General features: G+C 33.3%; 1 protein-coding gene across 2 annotated transcripts in view; it reads right to left on the bottom strand.

Annotated features, from left to right (window-relative positions):
• Positions 1-585: 585 nt before the first annotated feature.
• The window catches only part of LOC128227479 (E3 ubiquitin-protein ligase NEDD4-like), a 28997-nt gene continuing 4108 nt past the window's right edge, over positions 586-25474 (bottom strand). The window contains exons 7-26 of one of the 2 annotated variants that reach the window (XM_052938058.1): positions 24472-24571; positions 23410-23642; positions 22921-23154; positions 21943-22102; positions 20076-20102; positions 17164-17280; positions 16550-16678; positions 15958-16012; positions 14351-14403; positions 13669-13734; positions 13029-13135; positions 11898-12020; positions 10524-10645; positions 9676-9746; positions 8753-8848; positions 8284-8357; positions 7175-7295; positions 6240-6347; positions 5648-5817; positions 586-5118 (exon numbers count right to left, since the gene is read on the bottom strand). In XM_052938058.1, the coding sequence (XP_052794018.1) occupies positions 5016-5118; positions 5648-5817; positions 6240-6347; positions 7175-7295; positions 8284-8357; positions 8753-8848; positions 9676-9746; positions 10524-10645; positions 11898-12020; positions 13029-13135; positions 13669-13734; positions 14351-14403; positions 15958-16012; positions 16550-16678; positions 17164-17280; positions 20076-20102; positions 21943-22102; positions 22921-23154; positions 23410-23642; positions 24472-24571 (2269 nt within the window). In that variant the 3' untranslated portion in view covers positions 586-5015. The remainder of the gene's footprint in view (positions 5119-5647; positions 5818-6239; positions 6348-7174; positions 7296-8283; positions 8358-8752; positions 8849-9675; positions 9747-10523; positions 10646-11897; positions 12021-13028; positions 13136-13668; positions 13735-14350; positions 14404-15957; positions 16013-16549; positions 16679-17163; positions 17281-20075; positions 20103-21942; positions 22103-22920; positions 23155-23409; positions 23643-24471; positions 24572-25474) is intronic. The other variant, XM_052938059.1, reaches the window with a different exon arrangement.

The following is a 25474-nucleotide window of genomic DNA, read 5'->3' as shown; positions in this document are numbered from 1 at the left end:
TATCAATGTACTGGATTCTATGGGATAGCATCTGTCATCATTATTTGCGATTTCTACCTTGTTCTGAGAAATTGATCAGGCAAAAACATGTTTGCTTTCATCTCAAGTTTGGTAGCGTAAATAGACTAATATCTCTAGAATGATTCTCTTGACTTACCATATCCCCTTGCAGGGATAAAAAATACCTTTACAGGTTTGTCGATCACCACATGGTCTCTTGGCAGGGACAAAATATCCCCTGGAATTGTGTGTTATTGGAATAAAAAATGAATGTAGACCTTATTGCTTTGTACAGTATATTTTCTAACACCGTTTCCAGTTAACACAATTACTAGTTTGAATTAAATGCTTTTAAATATAAAATACCAAAAAGCCTATGGCGGAGCGATTTATGTCAATATTCCCCTTACTGAATGCAAAATGAGCTGTTTTTGTGGGAAGCCTTCCAGAAACATGGCATGTATGAGGTATTGCCCTGTTTCAATGATGCATTAGAATCTACTGGGGTTTTCCCCTAGTTTTCTAAACAAAAAGCAGAAATATTGCATGTATGATGGTTGGTTTGATAGACTTAACAAAACAGCCAATGTTTTAGACATTTATTTGAGAGTACCAATAATTCTACACAAATCATCAGTATAAAATAACGAGGTAACAAAAGCACTATTGTACAATTTTATAAATATCAATATAATTTATAAATGACAAAGTATTTAATATTAGGCTGATTGTTAAAAACTTTCTTATTGTTAACAATTGTGTTAAAGTCATCATTGTGAACCTTCAAATCTTAACTGCAGGAATTTGAACAAGTTTTAAAAAAAACCATTTCAGCATGATCTATTTAATTATATAAGAATATAATTACATACTTCAACTTAAATTGTTAACAACAATGTCTTTATCACATTGTTAATTTTTACAAAGTTTCCAACAATCGGCCTTTGATAGTTATACAGTACAATAAGATTTTAAGAAGAACATACAGTAAATGTATCGAAATATGCAACAAAATAAGAGAGAAAAGGACCTGTGAGAATAACTGCTGCAGTAAGATTTGGTAAAAAGTAAGATTTAATATACATCAAAAGGATGGCAAAACAAGTCGCATATGCTCTGAAAAGCATTTAAAGCAAGGGGAACATTTAACATTCATGAAGTAAGGGCAGGGTGTAAAAACAGCCTATCAACACTTTTTGTCACAACTTAGGAATATAAAAAAATAAATACTGGGCGAGTCTTATTGGTAGAAGAAATTGTTCATGATATTTTTCAGAGCAAAAATTGACATTTAAAAAAAATGTTTTACATGCAAGTTGGATGGTTTATACGAACAAAGAAAATCCTCAAACATTGACATTGCAAACTGGATTTGGTAATATGGTCAGTCTGCACAATTATCATTTCAATATACAGCAGTCAGTTTGTAAATTACAGTTACAACACAGTGGTAATTATAAAAACATTGTGACAAGAATTAGAGAAAACGAATTATGTAAATACTAATTAAGACACTTCTTCTAACAAATTAATTCATTAAAATATAAACACATATGTACAGCCAAGATAGCAAAGCTCTTTTGTGTAGAAGAGCTTAATACATAAATAGTACTTTTCAACCTAACGTGTGTTTCATGGACAAAATCTTTGACTTCTGATTGGTCTATACATAAATCAAGTCAACACTTCTGTTTTGCTTTTATAGGAAAACGTATTCAGCAAAAATTAATACCAAAAAGTGTGTACATGATTCACGGTAAATACTTGATTTATGATACTTAAATATAAAAGATAGCTTAAAAAAATTCAACAATTAATAATGACTTGTTTAATGTGACACAAATATAAAAGATCATATGTCATAATCTGGCATGTTTAAATGTGCATATAAAACTGCGAAGAAGAGTACATGTATGTCACTAGCACTAAATGCATATAAGTTTACATCAAGGTGACATAGGGTTTAGTCAACTCCATATACACAACAACACCCATAGTTGGCAATAACAGATTTTTTATTGTTTAATTATATGTATAATAGGAAAGTTATCTTTGCGCAAGATGAACTTAATATTTTTAAAGATAATTTCACAAGAATGTACGTGCACCCCTGTTATAAATGTGCCAATTAATTTGGTTAATTATTTAAACACTTCAGGATATTTGGCAAGGCGTAAAACAATCTTAGAGACTTTCCTATTATTATACATATAACTATATCCAAACAAATATGTTTCATCATCTCTAGCTGATGCTGCCCTCTATGCATCAATGCCACTAAAAAACTCATGGTCACATAACCCTACATGTATCAATGAATACAATGAAAATGAGCTTGATTTACAAGAAGGATTTAACCCATATTTGAACATGAGCTAGAATTACATGAAGGATTTTTCCCATATTTGAACAGGAGCTAGAATTACAAGAAAGATTTCCACATATTACATTTATTGTAAGCAGTAATCCTTAGTTTCAACTATAGAAAAATGAAGCTTAGTAACAAAGCTGTAATAAGTATTACTGTAAATTAAAAATATCTATCTATGTATTTGGCACTTTGTACTGGTGCAAGGCATAAACCTTTTTCTGGCTTAAAAATACTCGAAATAAACATTGAACAGAGTGTTAACAACAAATGGCAATAAATGAGGAGACTGAAAATGACCAAAGTGACATAACATGGTCAATATACACCGACTGCAGTCACTACTGGCTATCACAGATAGCAACCTTGTATAATGCTAGCTTTTTGTACTAGGCCGACGTTATGCCCAATACATAAGAAAAATGGAAAAGAAACACAAATGTCAACATAAAAATTAGGAATGATGGATTTTGCAATACATAAGCAAACTATGATTGGAACGTTCGGAGTTCCTCGGCCATTTTTATTGAAAACAACGTCAGATGTATATGAACAGTTTATGTCAGAAATCGGTACACTCCAAGTCCGCTGCAAGTAGATCGCGTAGTAATATAATTTAGCAGTTAAACTTAATGACTTAACTCTTGAGAATCTTAATTATGTTTGCAATAATACACTTCACTGGCAATCAATTTAAACTTAGATAAAAAAAATACAAGCTATAACACTACATTTAATAATTGATATAATTCAAAATTTTACGAACTACTTCTACTAATGTACCAGCATACATCCAAGGTTATTTTCAATAAAATTGGCAGAGGAGTTCCACATGTACTTGGAACAGCAACAAGCAGAAAAAGGTTATACAGTTAAGATGAATTATGGGATGTAATTGAACTGGCAGATGAAGGGCTGAAGCCATTTCGGTGAGGGGTTTGGGGGCCATTTAGGCCTCCATAGTATGCACCCTGCCCTGATGTATAACTGGCCTTTTAGAACCTCTTTTAAAGCTGCACTCTCACAGATTTACCATTTTAACAACTTTTTTTTTTTTTTTCTTGTTGAAAAAAAATCAGATTGTAGATTTTCATATTTCCATTCGAAAATTAATGTTTTATAGCTTAAACCGCTACTAACAGTTTAAGAAAAATGCATAAAACATCAATTTTTGAACTTTAAAATAAATATCTGTGATCTATTTTTTGTCAGCAGTCTTATTAAACTGGTTTCCATGGATTGTCGCAAAAATCGGCTCGTTCCAAGACAAAAAATAAAAAAGTTGTCAAAACGTTTAATCTGTGCGAGTGCAGCTTTAACGGCTCCCTTAACAACCAGAATCATCTAGTTGGGGGAAGGGAGCATTTGATTTGTGTGAATGCCAATGGACTGCTGGCATCCATGATGAGACATCTTTAGGTCATAGATACTCTCAAGTTAAAATACATGTCTTTGTATGTAGGAACAATGAGAACATTTCAGACATTTATATCTAAAACTAATCTAAAGTTAAGCATTACAACTGTCTCTTCTTGTTGCTGTTCAGTCTAGCAATATCTTGGATACACATTCACAATGTAATAACTATAAGACATTGCATTACGCTAAATTTATGATAAATTGTTTGTTGATGCTCAAAACAGAAATATTATTCTGTAAATGTTGATATATATACATATTTTAGCAGAACAATCATGCTGCTTGTAATATGAATTGATTCATTCATTAGAGCAAAACAGATTTATCTCCACATAAAATAAGTATGAGTTACATATGTATTGCGCCAGGCCCTAGATACACTGTATATAAAAAAACATACACAACATACTCCATCAAAAAAGAGAAATGAACACAGCCAGCAAATCCTCACCAACCTTTTTCTGAATATAAATACAAATTATCATTTGATCACTATACTTAAACAAACCACATTTAAAAACCACTCTTCCCATAGTGCTTAGTCCAACTACAGCTAGCATGCATTTAATATAACAACCTTGAAGGAGACAAATTCTGCTGTAAAACTAGAATTATGCGAATTGAATGTGGCCTGCTCGCAATGCTCACTCGAACATGATTAAATATTTCTTTAATATGAGTAGTATTTATGTAACTAATGCAATATATGTCACTATTGTGCTGTGAATGAAAATTGTTATCGGACTGTTGATAAAATCTGTTCCAGATGTTATTCCAATAAACATTTTAGCTGATTTTAGTAAAGACTGGATCACAAACAGACAATACGATCTGTCATGCTGCACAGGGGACATATAAATGGTTAAGTCAATTCTTTTCACCAGTCATCCTCACTGAAAAGTGTTCTCTAGTAATACATTAGAGTAACTAGTGAAAAGTGAATGCATAAATAGTTAAGAATCTGGAATGTCACTAACTCAGAACAAAGCAACAGAAGGACTGTCTAGCTTTGTAACAAAAAAGTTTATACATTCAACAAAATGAATAAATAACAAGTAAGCATCGATTCTTGATTAGTAGGTCCATTCTATGATAGTCCATATCCGAGATAGATGAATGACTGGTTTGAAAATGCCCAAAAGAACTATGGAATGGGATTTTAGATCTACATGTACATGTAGAATTGCTTTTCTATGAACATCTGGTGAATCATGGAGACTCTAGCCGTTCAGTCGACTCCTTCAAAGCCTTGAGCATTCTCTATCGCAATGAGCAACTTCTTCCTCAGGTCTTTGTATGATTCATATGGTGGCAAGTCAAGTCGATTGAAGCTGCAACATGAAAATTATGATGAAACAAAAGTGCTGCATAGTCTTTTTCCTCATTCAAACAACGGCCATAACTAGACAATTATAAAAGCCAGAGTTATGTGTACCAAGTTTCAATTAATTATCTTTGAGGTTTTTTAGAACCATGGTCAAGGTTAAAGTTTTTGTATACTGATGTCGACAATGTCATGAGGTCAATAAAACCAAGGCTATTACAACTCCCCAACATTTTTTGGTGGAAAACAAACAAGCTTATTCTAGTTTGGAAAAATGGATAATCTTCTCCTTACATTCAAAAACACATATCAAGTATGCAAAATTAAACTCATTAAACAAACCTGATGAAAATGATGATGTGTTTTTTTTTATATTAAAGACTAAATAATGTTCTATATAGGTACAGATCTCTTTCTCATTTAACTGTTACATTATGATTAAGTCAATAAACACAATAAATTTCAAAAAATTCAACATAATAGAAGCTGCCTATATCTGAAAACAACTTTGCAAATCTTAATAAAAAGATTTGTACCATGTATGAGCCCGGGGTAATTTGTCTGTCTGTCCCCACTTCTCAATAGTGAAGAGCTGTGGCCCGTTAGACCCGTGTAACTCCCGGAACCCATTCATCGGCACTCGCGAAGTTCCCGTCACAAACTGCAGCAATCTCGCTCGCGTCTCATTGTTCATAGAATATATTGCCTGAAAACATGGATTTTAAGTCTTAATGTTTAAAGATACACATTTTTGTTACCATAATGTTCATATTAACATTTCAAATATATATCCCATAGACATGGGACTGCCAATCCTTATTGGAATAATTTAAAGTAGCATTAACTTTCAGGCAAAGCCACAAAGGATAAAATTGGTCTCGCAGTAAAAGTATCTTCATCTCATCCAAGACATTGCTGGTTTGAGCCCTTGTGGGTTTGAGCCCTGCAAAGGTAACATTCTCTTTGCCTCTCAAAAACGACACAAGTAATGGTATCTTCCCAGAAAACAAGCTTGAGGGTGATTCAAATGGGCTTAAGCTGTCTTCATAATGGAGATAAACTAAATAAGCAGTAACTATAAACTGAAACAACAAAAAAGGTGTGGTTTCAATGAGTGTTTAAGTGTACCTTCCAGAAACATATGATGACTGGGTGGTTGGGGTTGTACTCGCCCTTGTATGCTGCGTGAGTCTTCCAGTCATTCACATCTATGTCCTGTAGACCACACATCAGCAACTGGTGGGGAGAAAACAACATCATTACAACTGGTGGGGATAAAACAGCAATAGCATTGAGAAACGTCATGATTCTATCATTGATATAGACTATAGTCAATATGAAAGGTATGTATGTTCGTCACTGTATGTTTTTGTTTATAAACACTTAACAGTGATGAAAAAAAATGCTATGGGATTCAAACGTTGTAAAATTACAAATGACTTTGATACAAGTAAATATTGCTGTAATGATATTTTCAGGATCATAGAAATTTTGAATGATAAACATCTGTGATTATGATAAATGCATTCATTTATGTCAAGAAGATAATTCACACGGTTTTATTAGGGTAATTTACTCATTAAGTAATACAGTAACTAAATCCAATTTGTCTTCTACCGGCATATGAAACCCTTTGGTTTATCATAAGTTAATACATTATGTATTTGTCCGAATTCCCAAAATATTTGTGTTTCTTAAGCACTTCAGGACCAGCAAGTCTGGTTGCTAGTCAAACAATCGCCATGCAGAGGTGGGTAAATAGATAAACTGTATTTCAACATATATTTTCATAACGTTGTACAGAATGTGCAACAATTTCTTGTGTTTCCCAGGAAATGGAACAGCGTCAACCTTAAATGGGTAAGATTAGCAATCATTTTTGGGTTACCAAGCTAGCTCAATTGTTAAGGTCGATGTGGTTTCACTGCTATGAGCATTTGTTGCATGGGTTGTCTGTTCGGTCGCCACTCAGAGTGTTTCTAAACATATGTTTTAAGTATATTAAAAAGATCAAGATTAATTTTACATTTTCATTGATAAACTTGTAGTCTGTGGTTTCTTACCTCCATTTCATTTTCATCGAAGATTGATAGCATGCTTGTGGCTATAAGTTCATTAAAACCCTTCATAAACGACTTCATCTGGGCCTCGATGCGTGACACAAATCTCCATTTCACTATAAGGCTGAAATATACATGTATGCATGTTAATTGTTTGTTTGTTTTTTGGACATATCTGAGCCACATGTTGAGGGGTGGGTGGGTAGGTTTTCCTTGCTTAACCCTATTCCATAATGAAAAATTGAAAAAATGTATGACCACTGTACAATCTTTAAAAATGTTCAAGCTCTGATATTTTTGAGAGTCGGTTAGATAAAACCAAACAAACTATTCATTAATAATGACCTTATGTCAATAAACAATACACATGAACTGAGTTTGAATACAATTTCTCTTCTCTTTTCAAGCACAAAAATGAATCATTTAAAAGAACTAAATAAAAGTAATGATTTGATTTTATGAGGAACTAAGTTTACGATATACTTTAACATGTAAACAATCTGCAAAAAACATTAAAAAAAATCCTATTGTATGGTTTATATTAAACAGAGAATAAAAATGTGTGCAAACCCACAAGATACTTAGTAAAAGGAAAATACTCATTTTTGAGCAAATGACAGCTATCTTCTTTGTGCTCAAGCTTGAAAGACTGGACACCAACTATTATAGCTTTGGGGTCTTTTTTAACTAGAAGTATACAGTTTTTGATTGATGATGAGGTAAATATTCTGTTTTATGGATCACTGAAAGAAATGTTCACCGAGACACAGTCATTTGTAGTCCTTCAAATGTGATAGACACCAATATCATTAACCTGCAAGTGTTTTAAAATATGCTTTTAGAATAACTTTTCCTAAATAACAATTTTTTATAATATTTATTTAATTATGTCCGAAATATCATGTTTATGAAATGTCATCAATAATTATTATTCTATTTCCGGTCACTGGTTTTATCAAAGGAATTATGTTGCACTTTTTTGCTTGTAAATCACTTCTATGGTTTATCATGTGACAGCTTCTTGACCAATGAAAATGGTGGAACTATTCAAAGCTTATAATAAGCTACTCTATACATAAACACAACCAACACAGCTTCTACTAGACACTTACTTTAAGTACTCTTGTTTGTTTTTATTCGTGACTAGAACGTTCTTGCCCCCTGGTTTCAGCTCTCTCTCCGTTATCTGCAGATAAAGAGTTTATAGTTTTATTTTAAACTTATTTATCTTACAATAATCTCGAAACGAGTTATAACAACATCATATAAATCACTCTGGTTGCCACGATATAGTTATTACGTTATAATAATCACTCTTGTTGCCAAGATATAATGCGAGGGGTGTGTGGTCTTGTGTTGTGGGGGAAACCGGAGTGAGTACCCAGAGGAAGCCCAGTCGTCCAGTGTGGTGACCACAAATCAAACTCACATGCTCCTTGGTCTGGAATCGAACCTGGGACGCTGTGGTAAGAAGCAACAGTGCGTACCACTGTCCTTACCAGACAACAAAAAGATTTTTTTTTAAATATTGCAACTTTCATTTCTTTACATTATGTTAATAAAACTGAAATGGCAACTTACACTTCCAAAGTAATCTTCCTCAATACAAAAGTACAGATCTAAAGATTCCGGATCATTATCACGTATATAGCACATCGAGTTGTAATACTCAGAGTCCTGGAAAAATAAAAAAATAAAAATGGGCAAGTTCATGATGCAGTTAATAATCATGGTCTTAGAAATATTAATCCATGAAATTATGCAAAAGACTATTATGACAATGAGATATTATGAGAACTTCATAAATATTGCATAAACCAGCGTGTCTGATATCATATTTATAGAATAGTTTTAATCAATTTTAATAAATTTCATATTGAATGACCATTGATGAGATATTTTCATATTTTAAGTGCTGAATAGATAAAAAAATGTCCCTATATAAGGCAAGCGTTGATTTTACACCATTTATTTTCATTTAACAACACATGAAGAGTGATAACACTAGATATATAAAGTTAATATAGTTTTTGGGGCTTATGCCAGAATGTCCCAAGCAACATTAAAATATAGACTGTTTTGGAATTTCTGGGGTTAACCTGACAAAATTGTTATGATATTTATTGAATATCATTTCTGAAATAATATGTAATATTAGATTTCACAATCTCAGTTACACAAGATACTATTATTATTAATTACCTAAGAACATTTTGTTAACAGCATAAACTACAGAACCTATTTCTAACATATAGAGGGTGTGAGAAGTCCAGTGGTATCGGTGTCCATCTCTAACCCAAGATACTTACATGTTCAAAACTGCACCCGTCCCCTCACCCAAGAGCTTTGGGATCAAACCATTCCCCTCACTCAATAGATTGAATGTTCAACTCACGTTAGTGAGAGCGGTCTAGTTAAGCTATGGATTCGTAGCTTTTGTCACAATCGAGTTTTAAGAAAATAGTATAAACTTAAACTGTATTTTAGAGAGAATGTTAACTTACAACAGACTCCATGTCTTCTAAGGTGATGTGTTTACCCAACATCATCTTGTAGAATGGTCGGATGAAGAAAGCTGAAAACAAACAATTTCGTGTTGATAATAAATGTGCGTACCAGTTCATGTGCTATAGACATCAGTCATCAAAACGAGATTTCCCGATGAGCAAGCAAGAGATTTTACAATCATGTTTCGCATCAAAAATTTTAACAAGTTCTGCTATGTAAAATAAAGAATTTGAGCAAGCCCAGAAAGCATTTTATAAGTGCAGGGCTTGCGGGCTTAAAATAATTCCCACTGTACTGATACTATACCAATTTGTAAGAATTAATGCATACCAGTAAGACCAAAATACAGGTATGTGACCTCAGATGTATATGTATGCAATAATGTAAGAGGAACAAAATAATGATGATCTAATTGCAACATTATTACTTCCTAAAAAAGATTTTGCATATGACTTCTTAATAGCTGCTGTACAAAACCAGATACCAGTAACATATTCACTTCACAGAAAAGTTCGCAAACATGTGACCTGTAGAGTGAATGCTAGGGCTTGTCTGCTCTTGATTTTCTATCAAACAAGGGGCATAACTCAATAACTATTAAAGCTAGAGTTGTGCACCTTGAGAACATGTGTCTATTGCCTCTGGCAACATTAGTACCAAGTATCAGTTTTTGAGTTATGCCCAAGTTTTAGGGTTTTGCATGACAACGACACCAAAACAACAAAACCATCATAATACTAAATAGCCTGATTATAATAGCCTGACTTTTTATTCCAAGATAACATATTCACTTTGCTTCTCTGAGAGTAAAGCTTGTAAGAAAATCATCTGCGTTAATTTATACCATCCAGCAATTTTCCATGAAAGACTGCCATGCCAGCTATACGTCCACAGAACTGGAAGTAGGAAAGATGATCTTCATTGAAGATCCCGGACAGAGGGTTGATCTGTAATGTGTAGTTATCCCTGGAACGGAAAATGTCACATTACATTACAGCGAACATGGTTTATGTTAGTGTTGCATCTTAAAAATATTGTTGTATGCTTTATTTCTACAAGAAATTTTTCCCATTAATCTACGCCAATCTTGATCACTAAATTATTTAAATGCTGAACTATTGTAATCAATTATTACAGATGCACTCTTACTCCCAAACACGATTTACCACAATTAATAATATTGTTTAAAAATTTAAAAAAAGATAAATAAATGTCGGAAACAATGTTTCTTATGAAGGATACCGTGTTTAATTTGAAAGAAACAAGCATAAAACACGGTATTTCTACCTTATGAGACTATAGTAGACCACAATAAATCTTTTAGCATTCACCACTCATTTAATATTTTTGCGCTTTCTGCTATTAAATACACGGTTAAAATCTTGTTATCAGTAATTAATATTTTCCATAATTGCATTATTTAGTAAGTGGTTAAAGGTTTATCAGTCAAAATTGATGTTTGTTTTACATGTGTATGCATTGATATTGAATAAGAGTGTCACTTTAAATCAGACTGAAATACATGTTCTTTACAGTTCATAGTCACTTTGTAGCACAATGCTTTATATTTCTGTGCTTGTTAAACCTGGGCAAGGTTTCATTTCATAAGGAGCCCAGCACACCCAAAATGGACCACATGTGCCTAAATGGTGGAGTACTCAATCAGTCTATTATGGGTCGAATATCAGCCATGAGCGATAGTATTGATAAACCATTATTATAAGTTACGGTGTTAGTAGGTGACCCGTTATGGGGTACACGGGCCACAAAACAATATCAGTCGAGAGCGAAGCTGGAACCCTTATATGGTTTCCTGTGCCTCATATATCCCATTATTGCATTGCATCATTCATGTTGGAGGTGTGATATACTTGGATACGGAACAGAAAGGATAACTAAAGATATGTAGGCGCAATCATATCAATTTTGCAAGAAATTGCATACTAGGTTGCGTGTTTTATGCCTTTTAATAGATCCTGAGATCTAATATTAATGACAATTCTGTCAAACAAACATTTAATGATGGTAAAATAAACATGATAAAATGATAAACTGCAATACGCTGATGAAATATCGTGCTTAGATTTTCGCCAATAATACCCATCAAGATAAAATTTATCCCTAATTTACCTTTAATTAAATTCATAAATGTACCGGCACCTTTTTTCATATTACTGGAACACTGACCTCCATTTTTACCCCCATTTTGTGTACTTACGTGGCAGAATACTCAAACAGTCCATAGTAAGGGTTGAACATTTCCTTGGAGAGGAGAAAGAACCACTCCCGGGACACCCCTCCGTAATCTAGCCCTGCCTCCCCATCAAACTCTATCCACAACCTGGAACAATGGCAAGATAGTGGCATAACATTTTAATCCCTTATATTCAAGAAATATATATGTATGAGTTCAGCACTACTTCATTCACAATCGGGAACATTGTGTACCTATCATAAATAACTCATTTTAATAGTCAGGGATTCTAATAGCTGATAATTGTCAATCATGAAAAAAAAAACAGCCGGTAGTCTATTTTCAAGTGACAAGCCGGGTTAAGGGGCTTCGACCCTTTATGAAATTATTCTGAAGTCATTCCAAGGTACCTATTGTTTTTTATGCAAATATCTGAGCAAAAACTGTTTAATAGTCTGGCCCCAATTTTTCAAACTTTTTAAGTCTCTTGTAACAGGAGTATCATTAAGCAAAGCTCACTATATTTGTTTTTCAATAATTTGCATAACATTAACTCTTTAATGATTTTTTATACTTTAGATAGGACTTATCTTCATTATAATCACAATCATTTTTCATTTATCAAAATTCAATTTACTTATTTATTTTGGCCAAATGAAATACAGTCAAACCTGAATGAACGGTCACCTGCTTTAAAGGGCCACCTGCCTTATCCGGCCACTCCAAATCCCCATTCTATTTGTAATTTTGCAATTTTGAAAGTTGTTTTTTCCACATTTGTATTCAACCTTTTTTAATGGTACTTATGATACTGATTGTGGGGTGAGGTGGTGGTTAATCGACCTCTGTTTGAACAAAGCCTAAGTGTCAGAAAACTCCAACCTGGACTTAGTGGCCACCTGTAGTAAGCAGCCACCTTTACCTTTTTCTAAAGGTGGCCACTTAATACAGGTTTGACTGTAATTGGGGTCAGAAGTTTAAAGCTCTCAATCCTGAATTAAGGAACAATGCTGAACTTTAGAACCTCTGAACACTATCATGTTCAAACATGAGAATTTTTCATGACAACTGAATAACAGAAATTCACTCTTAAAAGTGATAGGGCTGATAAAATAACAGCTTTCCATCAATCAAACCAAAGAAACTAAATCTTACCTTGTCTTGAATAGGTCGGGTCTCTTTATACCCATCACAGCTCTATACGAATCCTCAAACACATTTTTACGAGTCACCTTTATATCTGTCTTATTCGGGAGGTTTTGCTGAAATCGGATGACGTGGAAAACACTAAAAATATGCTTAATATATACAATTAAAAACTGTAATGGTCTTATAAATTCATGACAAGGGCACTGCAAGTTGATGGCAAGGCTCATCTTTCATTTTAGGTTCATTTATTGTTTTTTTTCAGCGAAAGTCGGGCCTTTTATATACATGAGGGTATTGTCTCTGGGGACATGTGTTTTATGTACATAATTTATTTGGCACCATGTGTACTACATATTTTTCTTTAAGTTTCATAAGAACATCTTGAAGAATTTTGAGATACGGCCAAGGTTGATCTTTTCATACATTAATGAGACAACGAAAGCGAGGCTTTTACAACACCTCAAAAAACAGACAACATATTAGAAAAGAACAACAAAATAGAAGCTTTAAAAAATTGACAATTCATTTTATCTTAGAAATGGTTTTAATAACAACCTATCAAGAAGCATCAGCTGTTAAAGAAGACACCATTACAATATGAAACTTCAGCCAAAGTATTAAAGGCCAAAATCTAAAAACTACTCACCGGTTTCCTTAACTTGGATCTGAAGTAATCATATTTTCTCTTAAAGTCTCTAGAATATGGCACAGCCTGTAATAACATTAAAATTACTAAGTCAACTACATGAAGTGGTTAATAAGGCATATACATGAGATGGCCTAGTTTTTAATATTCCATCAAATTAATCAAGTATCATTTCAAATTTATACCAAGAGAAACCGTAAGCAAGAAAAATTAATATTTAACTCTTAATTTTGATAAAATAACCATTAATATTAAATTCCAACACTTGATAAATATGATACTAGTAACTAGGATGCAAACAACTGAACATTTATGGAATGAATTTAAGGTGGCATTTTAGGTTTAAATCCTTTAACTTCAAATTAAACAGAAAGTTTAGAGAGAAGACTCTGAAAACTAAAGAATTGTTTTAAATGTTTGTTCTTCAGTTTAACAACGTATTAGTTCTACTCTTTTTTGTATTTTTAGGTTTGTAATCATTCACAGTTTTTTTCAACCAAACTTAAAAAAAAGCCAATTTTTAACTATAAAGTTTAAAAAATATCAGGAAGACAGGCACAGGTAAATAATTTATTTAACCCATCACAGTTAACATACTATATCCCGGTACTAATGGTTGGTATGTAAGCTACAACAACCAGAGTTTAATTTCTTCTTGAATATTATAAATGAGAAGTCTTACTGGGCCTCCAAATTTCTGTAATCTGGGGTCGTCCCATTGTGTCTTTCTTGTGTCTGAAAAATGAAAAGGCAACATTGATTCATATTGTTAAATCATACATTACAATTAGTTCTAAACAACTGATATAAACATGAAGAAATACGCAAGGACTTGAACAAATAATGAATTATAGCGAATCAAGCAAATCTGCAACCAATCAATTGAAATGCAAAGCATATCAGGTACCTGGAGTGAAGCAAATACCAAAGACCATTTTAAACAGGATTGGATGGGACTGATTTTTTATTTAATTGTATGACATTGAGCTAGCAGCTGTATGCTCTAATAAATATCCGCTGGTTTGAGATCTTATTGTGCTTTCAATTAACTTTTTTGTTAATAAAATTTTTTTTTTTTATTTTTCATGTTATTTGCTTCATCATACTATAATCATCCTCTTAGGCCTAAAAAAAAACACATTTGGTTCGGGTTACCCGACCCTACCTATGGAATAGGCACCGACAGTTTTTATATTCAGTTTGAAAAAAAAAAAATGAAAAAAAAAACAAACAAAAAAACAAGCTTTTCAATATGAAGTTTAAAATCTTAAATGCTTATATAGAAGATAACTTTAACACCATTCTCCAATGATGAAAATGACATTCTTATATAAAGCAGAATAAAAAATAAAAAAAAGCCTACCTACCCTACCTATTTTTGAAAAGGATGTAACCCTAACCAAACAATTTTTTTAGGCCTTATCACAACAAATACTTATGTGGGTAAAAAATCATTTGTAAACAATTTGCTTTTGGATATTCAATCTTTGATTTGATTTGCCTGAGGAGCAAGTTATACAACCCCTATAATATTCATTTAAAAAAATAAATGTGACAAAAATCTTTAAACAGTTTACATCAGCAGAATATGAACAAGAAACGCCTCAATGCAACAAAACCAGGTTTTTAATGATTGACAGAAGAACTTCATAAACTCTTCCTATTGACCAAGTTGAGTCAAGATATGTCATCCCTAACTAAAGTTATTCAGTTTCAACCATTTTTCTATTTTTAGTAACAGTGACCTTGACCTTGACCCTAGGGACCCCAAACGCAATCCCAATAAAAATGTCTCCATAAACTCTTCCTATAGATCAAATTTAATCAAGATATGTCACCCCTAACTAAAGTTATTAAGTTTCAACTGTTTTTCTATTTTTAGTTACAGTGACCTTGACCCTAGGGACCCCAAACGCAATCCCATGAAAGCTACCCTTAAACTCTTTCTATAGACCAAGTTTGGTCAAGATGTGTCAACCCTTACTTCAGTTATTCAGTTTCATAGGTGAGTTTGACGCCGCCCGGACGCCCGCCCGCCCGCCAACCGCCCAAACAACAACATTCACCATTCTAATAACCAGGTTTCACTATGTGAAAACCTGGTTAATAAATATCTTTTCAATATCAGGTACGAGATTGGCAAAATATTGCAAGATTTAGAGATTCAAAATCTGGTCTTAGCCTTGTTTTCATAGGCTCATATTATCACTACGCCAACATGACAGGGAAATTATAAAAATAATTCTTTTCCACACACTAGTTTAAACTATTTTGAAGCTTGTAACTTACTGTGGTTAATGTAAAACACCCGTCCATCTGCGTGTGTTCGTTCCTCCCAACCATCCTTATAAACAAAAAATATATTTAGAAAATTGAAATTGAAGAAATAGAAATTGCCCTTCAATTGATTAAGCATGTAAACCTTGAAGAGAACATAAAACTATGCTTTTATTTTCATATATGTTAACCTAGAAAGTCAATGAAATTTTAATTCCCAAATATTTCTTTGAATAACTTTACACAATTTTTTTGAACAATCTTAAACTACAAAGATTAACCAATCAGAAAGGAGGATATTTAATTATAGAAGAACACCGCAGTGCAAACTCCAAACCTTGTCTGTTGTTCTCCTCAGTCAAATTAGAGGCATAACTCGACAATTATTAAGGCCACAGATATGGGTTTTGCCCACCGTGTATTAACTGTCCATGGCAATATGAGTTCAGAGTTTCTCTGGGAGTCTTTTTTAATAATGGTAAAGGTTCAAGTTTTTAAACAACCATACCTGTTACACCAACAATACCTCCACTTAACTCTTCCAGACAAGCTAAAAATATATTTGAACAAAATCATTTTCCTTGCAAACTACCAGTCAACTCACCGGCAATGGTCCGAGGTTTTTCAAAAGGTCTTCATTTGATGATGGTCGTATAATTGAACCTCCAACAGTAAGGCTGTTATCATCTTGACTGTGTCGAACACTGTTGGAACGGGCCTTCCTCGGGTCCACCTACATAGGCATGGAAATATTGACACATTTTCTATAGCTGAATTCTGAACTAAGTGTACATGTGTGATGTGTTACTACATAACCATTACGAACGTTTATATGAACACAATTGGTTGTCTGGTTAGCTCGGTGGTATGCGCACTCTCTTCTCACCGAGGTGAAACACAAGACCACAGTGTCGACCAACATTGTGCCAACAATAATGACTTAGTATAAGTAATCATATCTCTCTCCACACTCGTTTTAAGATGTATGTATAAACTACCATTATATATATGACAATTGGCATATGCATTAGAATGATATCGGTTTATCTTCCCTGTTGAAATCTTAATTTGCATGAAATAATCTATCACCTTTAAAAACCTGTCTCTGCATTGGACAGCCATTTCATCTTCTAAACTTTATTCATCCAATACATTAATTTTATGGTATAAAGACCAATTCTTTTTTTTGCCTGTTATTATCATACATATCAATCTTACCCATGTAGTGGTAGAGTTATTGTGGTTGATGTAAAACACCCGGCCGTTAGGAGCGGTTCCCATCGCCCAACCTGCAGGCAACGGATCCTCGTCAATCGTCTGTGGTGAACCTCGCGCCTGAAATAAAAATTGGTTATGATATTGATGAAACACATACTACCTGGTTATTGACTGCTTGTAAATAACACAGAGAGGGGCCATATAATCAACAATCATAAATCAAGTATTGTAAGGTAACAAATTTCAGTTTAAGATGAAGTGCTTGTAACTTATTTAATTAAAAGCTTTTGTAAAATCGAATGAACTTTGCCTAAACTGACTATTGAAACCATAACTTTAAAAATTGAAATTATAACTACCTCGAAAAATTGTTTCGAAAACATGATTGTATGATGCATGCATTGATAATAATTGTGTATACAGTAATTGTTTTTAATTTGTAAACAAGACTTTTACATATAAATACATATAACATTTATGCATCTACATTTGCACTCAATTTCTTTTTAAGCATACTCGAAACACCTCACGTAAAAGATATATTCTACTTTATAAACAGGCAAATCTTACTACATGTATAAAAAGCATAAGATTTTTTTTGTTTTCATTTTTTAAATACATAGTTTACAATTACAGTTATTAAACTATTGTTCTAAAATATACAATAACATAATAATAACAATAAATATTTGCTGCTGATCTATATTTAATACAAATTAATTGTTTGTGATTGTTACAGCACAGGACCAGAGGGTACATGTAAAGTGAGTCTGCAACATTTTATGCAAGTCTTTTGAGTCTGCAATCATAGATTGTGGTGAAAATGTAAAAGACACTGTGTTTTTGGCCATTTACTTCCTGGTATGTATCTCCCAAAAGTGATGAAGCCCTTTTTGCCTTGCAGTCTGACCGGTTCTCATTTTATAAATTTTATTAGAAGTCCGCAGATGGCTGAACAAAAAACATTATTAAAAGAAAAATCTGAAGTTTACAACTGTCTATGGAAAGCAAAATTTGTGACTTTCAGAGTCACTTAGCTTATCTGACACTTAAACCATGACAGACTCACTTTAGGTGTACATCACTGAGGACTAGCTGAAGAAAATGAACAAGAATTAGCCCATCACTCGTGAAAGGGTAATACAAACCTCTACAAATCTCATTAGCAAAATGGAACAGAAATGCTAATTAATTGCAAAGAAAAAGCAAGGAAGACTTTACGCTGTACTATATATTACAAGAGCTGTGACAGAGACAGCGCACTCGACTATTCCGCCGCTTTTCAGTGTAAGGATTGAAGAGTTTTGGCGAAACATGCATGGATCACTGTTAGATTAGATTTCAATGCAATACATGATGTGCGGAGATATTAACATAAATGTGGTAACATGCAAAATTTTACCCAGATTTTTTAAGTGTAATAATAAAGGGCCATTATTTGCAAAACACAGTTATCTAACTTGATTATTCAATTAGGTTGGGTGGTTGAATACCATTGTATAAAGTCTCAATGCAATTCATCCAGTAGTTGCTGAGATATTAAACTATGTGTGCTTACACGCAAAACCTTAACCAGAATTTCTAAGTCAAATAATATAGGCCTATTATTGGCATTAAATGCAAAATAGAGTTATCAAACATGGTTAATTAAGTAGGTTGGATGGTTGAGTACCATTGTATCAAGTCTCAATGCAATACCTCAAGTAGTTGCTGAGATATTAACCTATGTGTGCTTGCACGCAAAACCTTAACCAGAATTTCTAAGTCAAATATTAGAGGCCTATTTTGGCATTAAATGCAAAGTAGAGTTATCAAACTTGGTTAATTAAGTAGGTTGGATGGTTGAGTACCATTGTATAAAGTCTCAATGCAATACCTCAAGTAGTTGCTGAGATATTAACCTATGTGTGCTTGCACGCAAAACCTTAACCAAGGGGTGACGCCAACGCCGACGCTTGGGTGAGTAGTATAGCTCACCTTATTCTTCGAATAGTCGAGCTAAAAATGTACTATGAAAGCAAAAGGATGTTTCTATTTTTAAATTTAATAAAAAAAGAATCCATCAAATATGTATAAAAACAAGCAAGTCAAGGACTAGGGAATCCAGTGTGCAAATATGTTTATTTTGGATGCCTGTTGACGACATATTATTCGGCATGATTTGAAAGGGTTTGATTTGTATGTATTATTAAAAGAATTATGTAATTTATACTGAAAAATACATTACAAAACAAGATTTTCTGACTTAGAAAGGTTGCAAAATAGGTCATTTTAGGTACAGTTTCAATTGAAATAAAAAAACAAAAATAAAAGAGTTTTTACTGTTGATTAGAATAACAAAATCTGATGAAAGGTTCTGATTTAAATGAAAATATGTTTTTCAAAGAAGAACATCATTTAGCAAATGCCAACAGATGGGTGTTTGTTGTTTTATCTGTTGAAAGGTGCATAGCTTAACAACTATTAAAGCCAGAGTTATGGGCTATAGGTGTGCATTTTGAATTAGGCTACAATTATTAAATAGCTTGTAAGGTGTAAGGGTTACCCAAACAATATTTTTTGGTTTGGGTGGGTAGGGTTTTTTGTTTTGTTTTTCGCTCCTAACCTATCAACTATGTATTCAAAAGAAAAAAAATGATATTACACCGGAGAGGAAAAAAAACACTTTCAAGCGGGAGAAAATTTGTGAGGCGGTGGGGAAATGTGCAAATTGTGTTTTATAGCATATGTTTTTGCATGACAACACAAAAACACTGACAATGACAATAAGACCATAACAATACCTCGACTATTTTTCTTCGAAAGACAGAAAGTCTTTAAAAAAATAAAGGTTTTCTACAATTGTTTTTGTATGCCTTGAAATTTCCTGTTAGACAACAAGGTTATAAAACACAAAAGATCACACTAACTACCTGTGTCTCGACAGAATGCGCTCTTTCCTGCAAGACATAACGATCATTTGAAGAATTTGACATGCAGAATGATTAATATACGGTATATGTCTTATAAGACCCGCAAGGTGCATGCCATTTTAAGACCTCAGTGAATTTAAACCAAATATTCTTTATTAATATAAGAATGGGACAAGTATAGTGTCAGTCTTTCACCAAAGAGGTCAAGGGTTCATTCCTTATTAGAGGAACATTATATTGGCCTCCCAAACAGAAAACGGAACTGGCCCCAATATCATGCAAATACTCAAGTCAAATCTCAAACTCAGTCTCAACTCTTTTTATCAATTTACAGCATAATATGATTTAAACATGTAAATGTTTTACCCATTTTAAAATTTCATTCTCTCATTCGTTATGTTGATGAAAAAAATATTTCATAGAAAAAAGAATTTAGAGCAAAAATTGTACTGAGCACCATTTATTATTTTTGAGTTTTACTCAAGTACATTTGTGCTGTAGAAATATGTTTTTAGAAAATTGAGCAATCATGTTAATCAACATAATGGCATGTGAGAATATGCTTTTAAAAATAGTAAAACACTAGTATTTTTTAATAATGTCATACTGTAATGTGGCAAAATGAGTTGAGATTGAGATTTGACTTAAGTATTGTCTTGATATTGGGGCCTGGTTTCTGCCCAGAAAGTGAACTCAAGAGTGATTCATTAACAGCTTCCTGCTGTCTTCACAAACTAACTATAAACCAAATATTCTTCATCAGTATTTGTGATTGGTAACCTACTAATAGTACATAACGGTAGTGATGTAAACAAAAGGTGCCCAAAAATTTACAGAGAACTGTTGCTCCAATGATGTCTTATAATCAAGAAACAATTAAAAAGGTCAAAATCTGTGACTTGACTATCAATGAGGATTTCCTCACTATCAATTATTGATAGTATGTTTTGAAATAGCTGTAAGTTTTTCCTGATTTTTAACCATTTCAGTCTTGTTCTTTTTCTCTCAAAACAGATACTTTTCCCAAATTCATCAATATTAAAACTCTTCTTAATATTTAATAAAATAAATCAAGGCTCGACGAATGGAAACAACAAGCAAGTCAGAAAATGAAAAACAAAATATGCAGTAATAAAAAAATGAAGCCCAATGCAAATTGAAAGTGTTTGTAAATGCATTACTGATCAATCTTCGATAGTAAATATTTGATCCCAGTCCATACATTAATACAAGGTCAGGGTCATTATTTATGTCCCAGAAGATCCCACCCCCTGTCTGTTTCAAGACATGTACAGTTAAGTATAAGGAATAACCATTCTATTGATTTATATGCTTGGAAAAACTTCTTTGTAAAGTAAAATCAAATTCAATTTGAAATCAGATACATGTATGATGACTGTATCAGAAAAATCCATAGCATACTGTATGTGGAGACACTATACCTAATAAAAGTATTTCCACTATGACCACAATTCTACTGTCGCAGGTGACATCAAAACCAAGACTATCACAGTACCTTGACTTTCTTTTCTCAAAATAAAACAGAGACTAGTTAAAAAGGAAACAACAGGATAGCCACATAATGTCAAAGCCATTGTCAAGGAGAGTATTCGCGATATGACTTTTTTTTGCCCATTTCTGTTGCAAAATCATAATTTGTGTTAGGTAAACACTTATAAATCATAAACTTATATAAAGAACTATTCTGCGCATCTTTAACTAAAAGTTGGGTGTTTTTCAAAATCCTGTGGTCATAGACGGCTCCTTTAGAGAATGCTTTGAACATAAATAAATATACATGTATATAAAGACAAACACATGTGCATTAATACATTAAGCGCTAAAGGTAACTCATTGCCCCACCCACCTGTTGTGCAAACTCAATCCTGCGAGCACCGGCGGGGGAAGCGTGACCGTCAGGCCCGAGGCTGACAGTGTCCTCGACACTGATGTGTCGTCGTTGACGGTACATTTGGGAGATTTGACGCATGTCTGTGGCCTCCTGTTCCTGCTCAGCCTCTTCACCACTGGTGGGAGGAAAATGATGATTTAAAAGAAATCAAGAAAGCAATGTTCTCAACAAGAACCGGCTGCCTGCCCAATGGCCAGTTCAAAATTGGAAAATGAGCGAGTGTACAATAAGTAGTAGCAGTTCGGTAACTTTACATTTTGAGTTGGTTCAACCGAAATTTATTTAGAATCCTGAGAAAGGGAAAAGGTTCTAAGTTACATTAAGCACGTACAAGCAGTTAAAACCTTCTCCCGTCATTCCTCAAAACAAGTAACTATTTGTCATAAGATTTGATATGAAAAATGAGTATGAAAAAGGCAACATATAAGTGAAGATAACATGACTTATTTCCACCACACTTCTGAACAAGTAACAAATGCTCTGTAGAGCCTTCCACAATGAAGTTCTGTACCAGTAAAATTGCATTTGTTAATAATTATTGTTTAACGGATTAACTGAACTACTAATACAACTAGACATAATCAGTCATTGAAATTAGACTTTTGGATGAACATGCCCCAATTCTTATTCTAGCGCTTCACAAAAAATAATTGAAAAAGCTCTGCTATATATAATTCAAACTTCAGCAAGCTTGTAAGACATTTTATTAATGCAGGGCATGAGGGTGTATATTTTGCATTATAAGGAGATTTTGTCATTATGTAAACCAAAACTATTAAATTTGAAATTTCAACCAATAATTTGGAAAAAAATCAATGATTGGTTATTTGGTTTTTCTTTTAGTAGTTCAAAAACATAATTTAACAAACTCCTAAACTTAACGGAACAACAGTTGTTGAAATCATTTAATATAGTAGAAATATATGATTTTACCCTTCTGTGGGTCGTTCCCATTGTGTATGTCGAGTGTGGTGGTTTACATAGTATGTGCGTCCATTGGCATCTACACGTTCCTCCCACCCTTGCAGCAGTGGTGCACTCGACTCTGCCAGACTCACAGCCTGACCCATAGCCTGTATCATGGATGACCCCGACCCACGGTTACCGCTGCTACTGGTGCGTTCTCGATGTCCAGTTACAATTGTGCTTGAAGTGCTAGAACTTAAACTGAAAATATGGAATAAAACTTGCAGCACATAACAACTCAACAGAAAAATCTGTTTGTTTTAAGAGAATTCATTCACATAAATCTCAAAATCAACATATTATCAATTCAAATACTTCCCAACATTCTGCCATCAAGGTAAGCAGTAAAAAATTATCTAGCAACTACTTACTTGTTCAAATTATTTTCTACACCTTTAATTAATAAAAAGCATGTAAAAGGAAAACAAATTGACAGTCCAAAGTTCCAAACAATACCTGGCTGTTGGTCTCTCCCATTGTGTTACTCTTTTAGAATGGTTAACATAAAATCTGCGCCCGGCCGCATCCCTCTTCTCCTCCCATCCTGGGGGCAGGGGCTCCCGCGGCAATTCCAGGGTGCTTGGTTCAGGCTGCACTGGGCCCGATGCTGACCCTCCACTCGCCTCGCTGCCAGAAGCACCCTCAGACATAGACAGTGTGCTGAATCCATCTAACATCTCCCAGCCAGGCTGAAATGTAATAAAACATCTCAAGTCCTGTCATTCTTTGATAAATCTTCCATTCTTCAGTAAACAGGTATGGTCTAAAATACATTCTGCTACTTTTAAATAGAATAATTATCTGTATACATTCAATAAATTATTCATTGCATTTCTATAAAAATAAAAGAATAAAGGATTTTGCTGTTTCTATCTGTTTTGTTCATTGAATAACATGAATTCATACAATTAAGTTCCTTCAAATTCACAAGTTCAAATAAAGCAATAGCATTGCAAAAAACAGAAGTCTTGCTGGTACTTTGCCATTATTTATACATGGAAATAAGAAATTCATTTTACTTCTTTGAATATAACAAAACTGTTGTTGATGCAAAATGGTGTATTTGTACAGTTGTTAACAAGTCACAATAAAGTCAATATTTGTATTTAAACTAGTTATTTATTCTTCAATATTGGAACTATGTCAGTTATTCTTCTATAGTGGTTTATGTGTCTGACTTGAAGGCCACTTTAAAAAATAAGTGTATATGTTTGTTTAAATGTAAAACTTAATGTGTAAGCTTCATTAAATAAGAATTTCATTATTTAATTCCTTGATAAATAACAGCCATCTTTGTTTATTGTGAGTCAAGGCTGTATAAATCAGCATACATATTTTATTCTTGAGGACCCTAATTGAAGTTACAATCCCACCAGTCTTCCGAATAAGACCTTCTGATCAACAAGCATAAATTCTTACTCTACTTATAGAAACAAGCAAATTCGAATTTCAACCAAATCCAATAACTATTTTACCATTTCAATTACTACCTCGTAAACTGGTGATACACACTCTTACCTCCTGGGGAGCAGATGGATTTTCTTCTGATGGATCTTCATTTTCCCCCGGCACGTACGCCAGGTAGATCCACAGTTGGCCTCGCACGCGGGAACGTATACTGGAAAGTGTAAAAACACACCCACATGTTCAGTGATTGTATTTTGTAGTAATTATCATGATAGGCTTTCAATTGACAAAATAGTAAGCTGTCATGCATTAAATATTCATTACAGTTACCAGTAAACGATGAAAACATGCAAAAACATTGAAAACAAATGCATTTCGACTTGAAAAGATCATATTCGTTAAACAAGCCGAGGAAGGTCATCCCATTTAAATTGATTAATTAAATTGTTTTTTTAAGATTTCTGTCTAAATGCCTTCAGAAACATTGACATCTTTGTAAAACAATGATAATCCAGTTTGGTTGTCAAGAGAATTCAAAACAAACAAAGAGTAATGCAATTTGATGCCAAATTACTGAAGCCTCAAGAAACTGGCCTTGCTACTCAAAAGTACAATTTTTCAGAACTTTGTTAAAGTTAACAACATGGTTAATGAGATCGCTGTTAACTTTTAAACGTGAAATATTTGATGACGTGCTCATCTTTTTAAATAAAACAAGTACATATGATACTGCAGTCTTAATTCTTGTTAAAAATACTGCAGATCATTAGTTTATCCATTAAACATTAAGAGCATTGAAGATTTGTAAGTTTACAATTATGATGTTATAAGTTAACAATGTTGTTAACTTGAACAAAGTTCTGAACAATCCGCCTATTGTGTATTGTGTCTGGCAACATATATTTGAACCTGAACCTTTTTCGTGTGTTTCGGCCAAAGTTAAAGTTGTTACATTACAGTACCACTATCGCTGCTGGCAACAACACCAATGCTCCTATCACCAACACCAAGGCTATCTTTCACATTTCTTTGATTTTTATCTTCTTCAAAAAACAAACAAACTAAAAAATAAGTAAAATTGCATCAATTGTACCTCTGACATTTGGTATATAAA

This window comes from Mya arenaria, chromosome 3 (genome assembly GCF_026914265.1).
Source record: "Mya arenaria isolate MELC-2E11 chromosome 3, ASM2691426v1".
In the NCBI taxonomy this organism is placed as follows: domain Eukaryota; kingdom Metazoa; phylum Mollusca; class Bivalvia; order Myida; family Myidae; genus Mya; species Mya arenaria.
The sequence above is the reverse complement of the archived record's forward strand: the minus strand, read 5'-3'. Positions and strand labels throughout refer to the sequence as shown.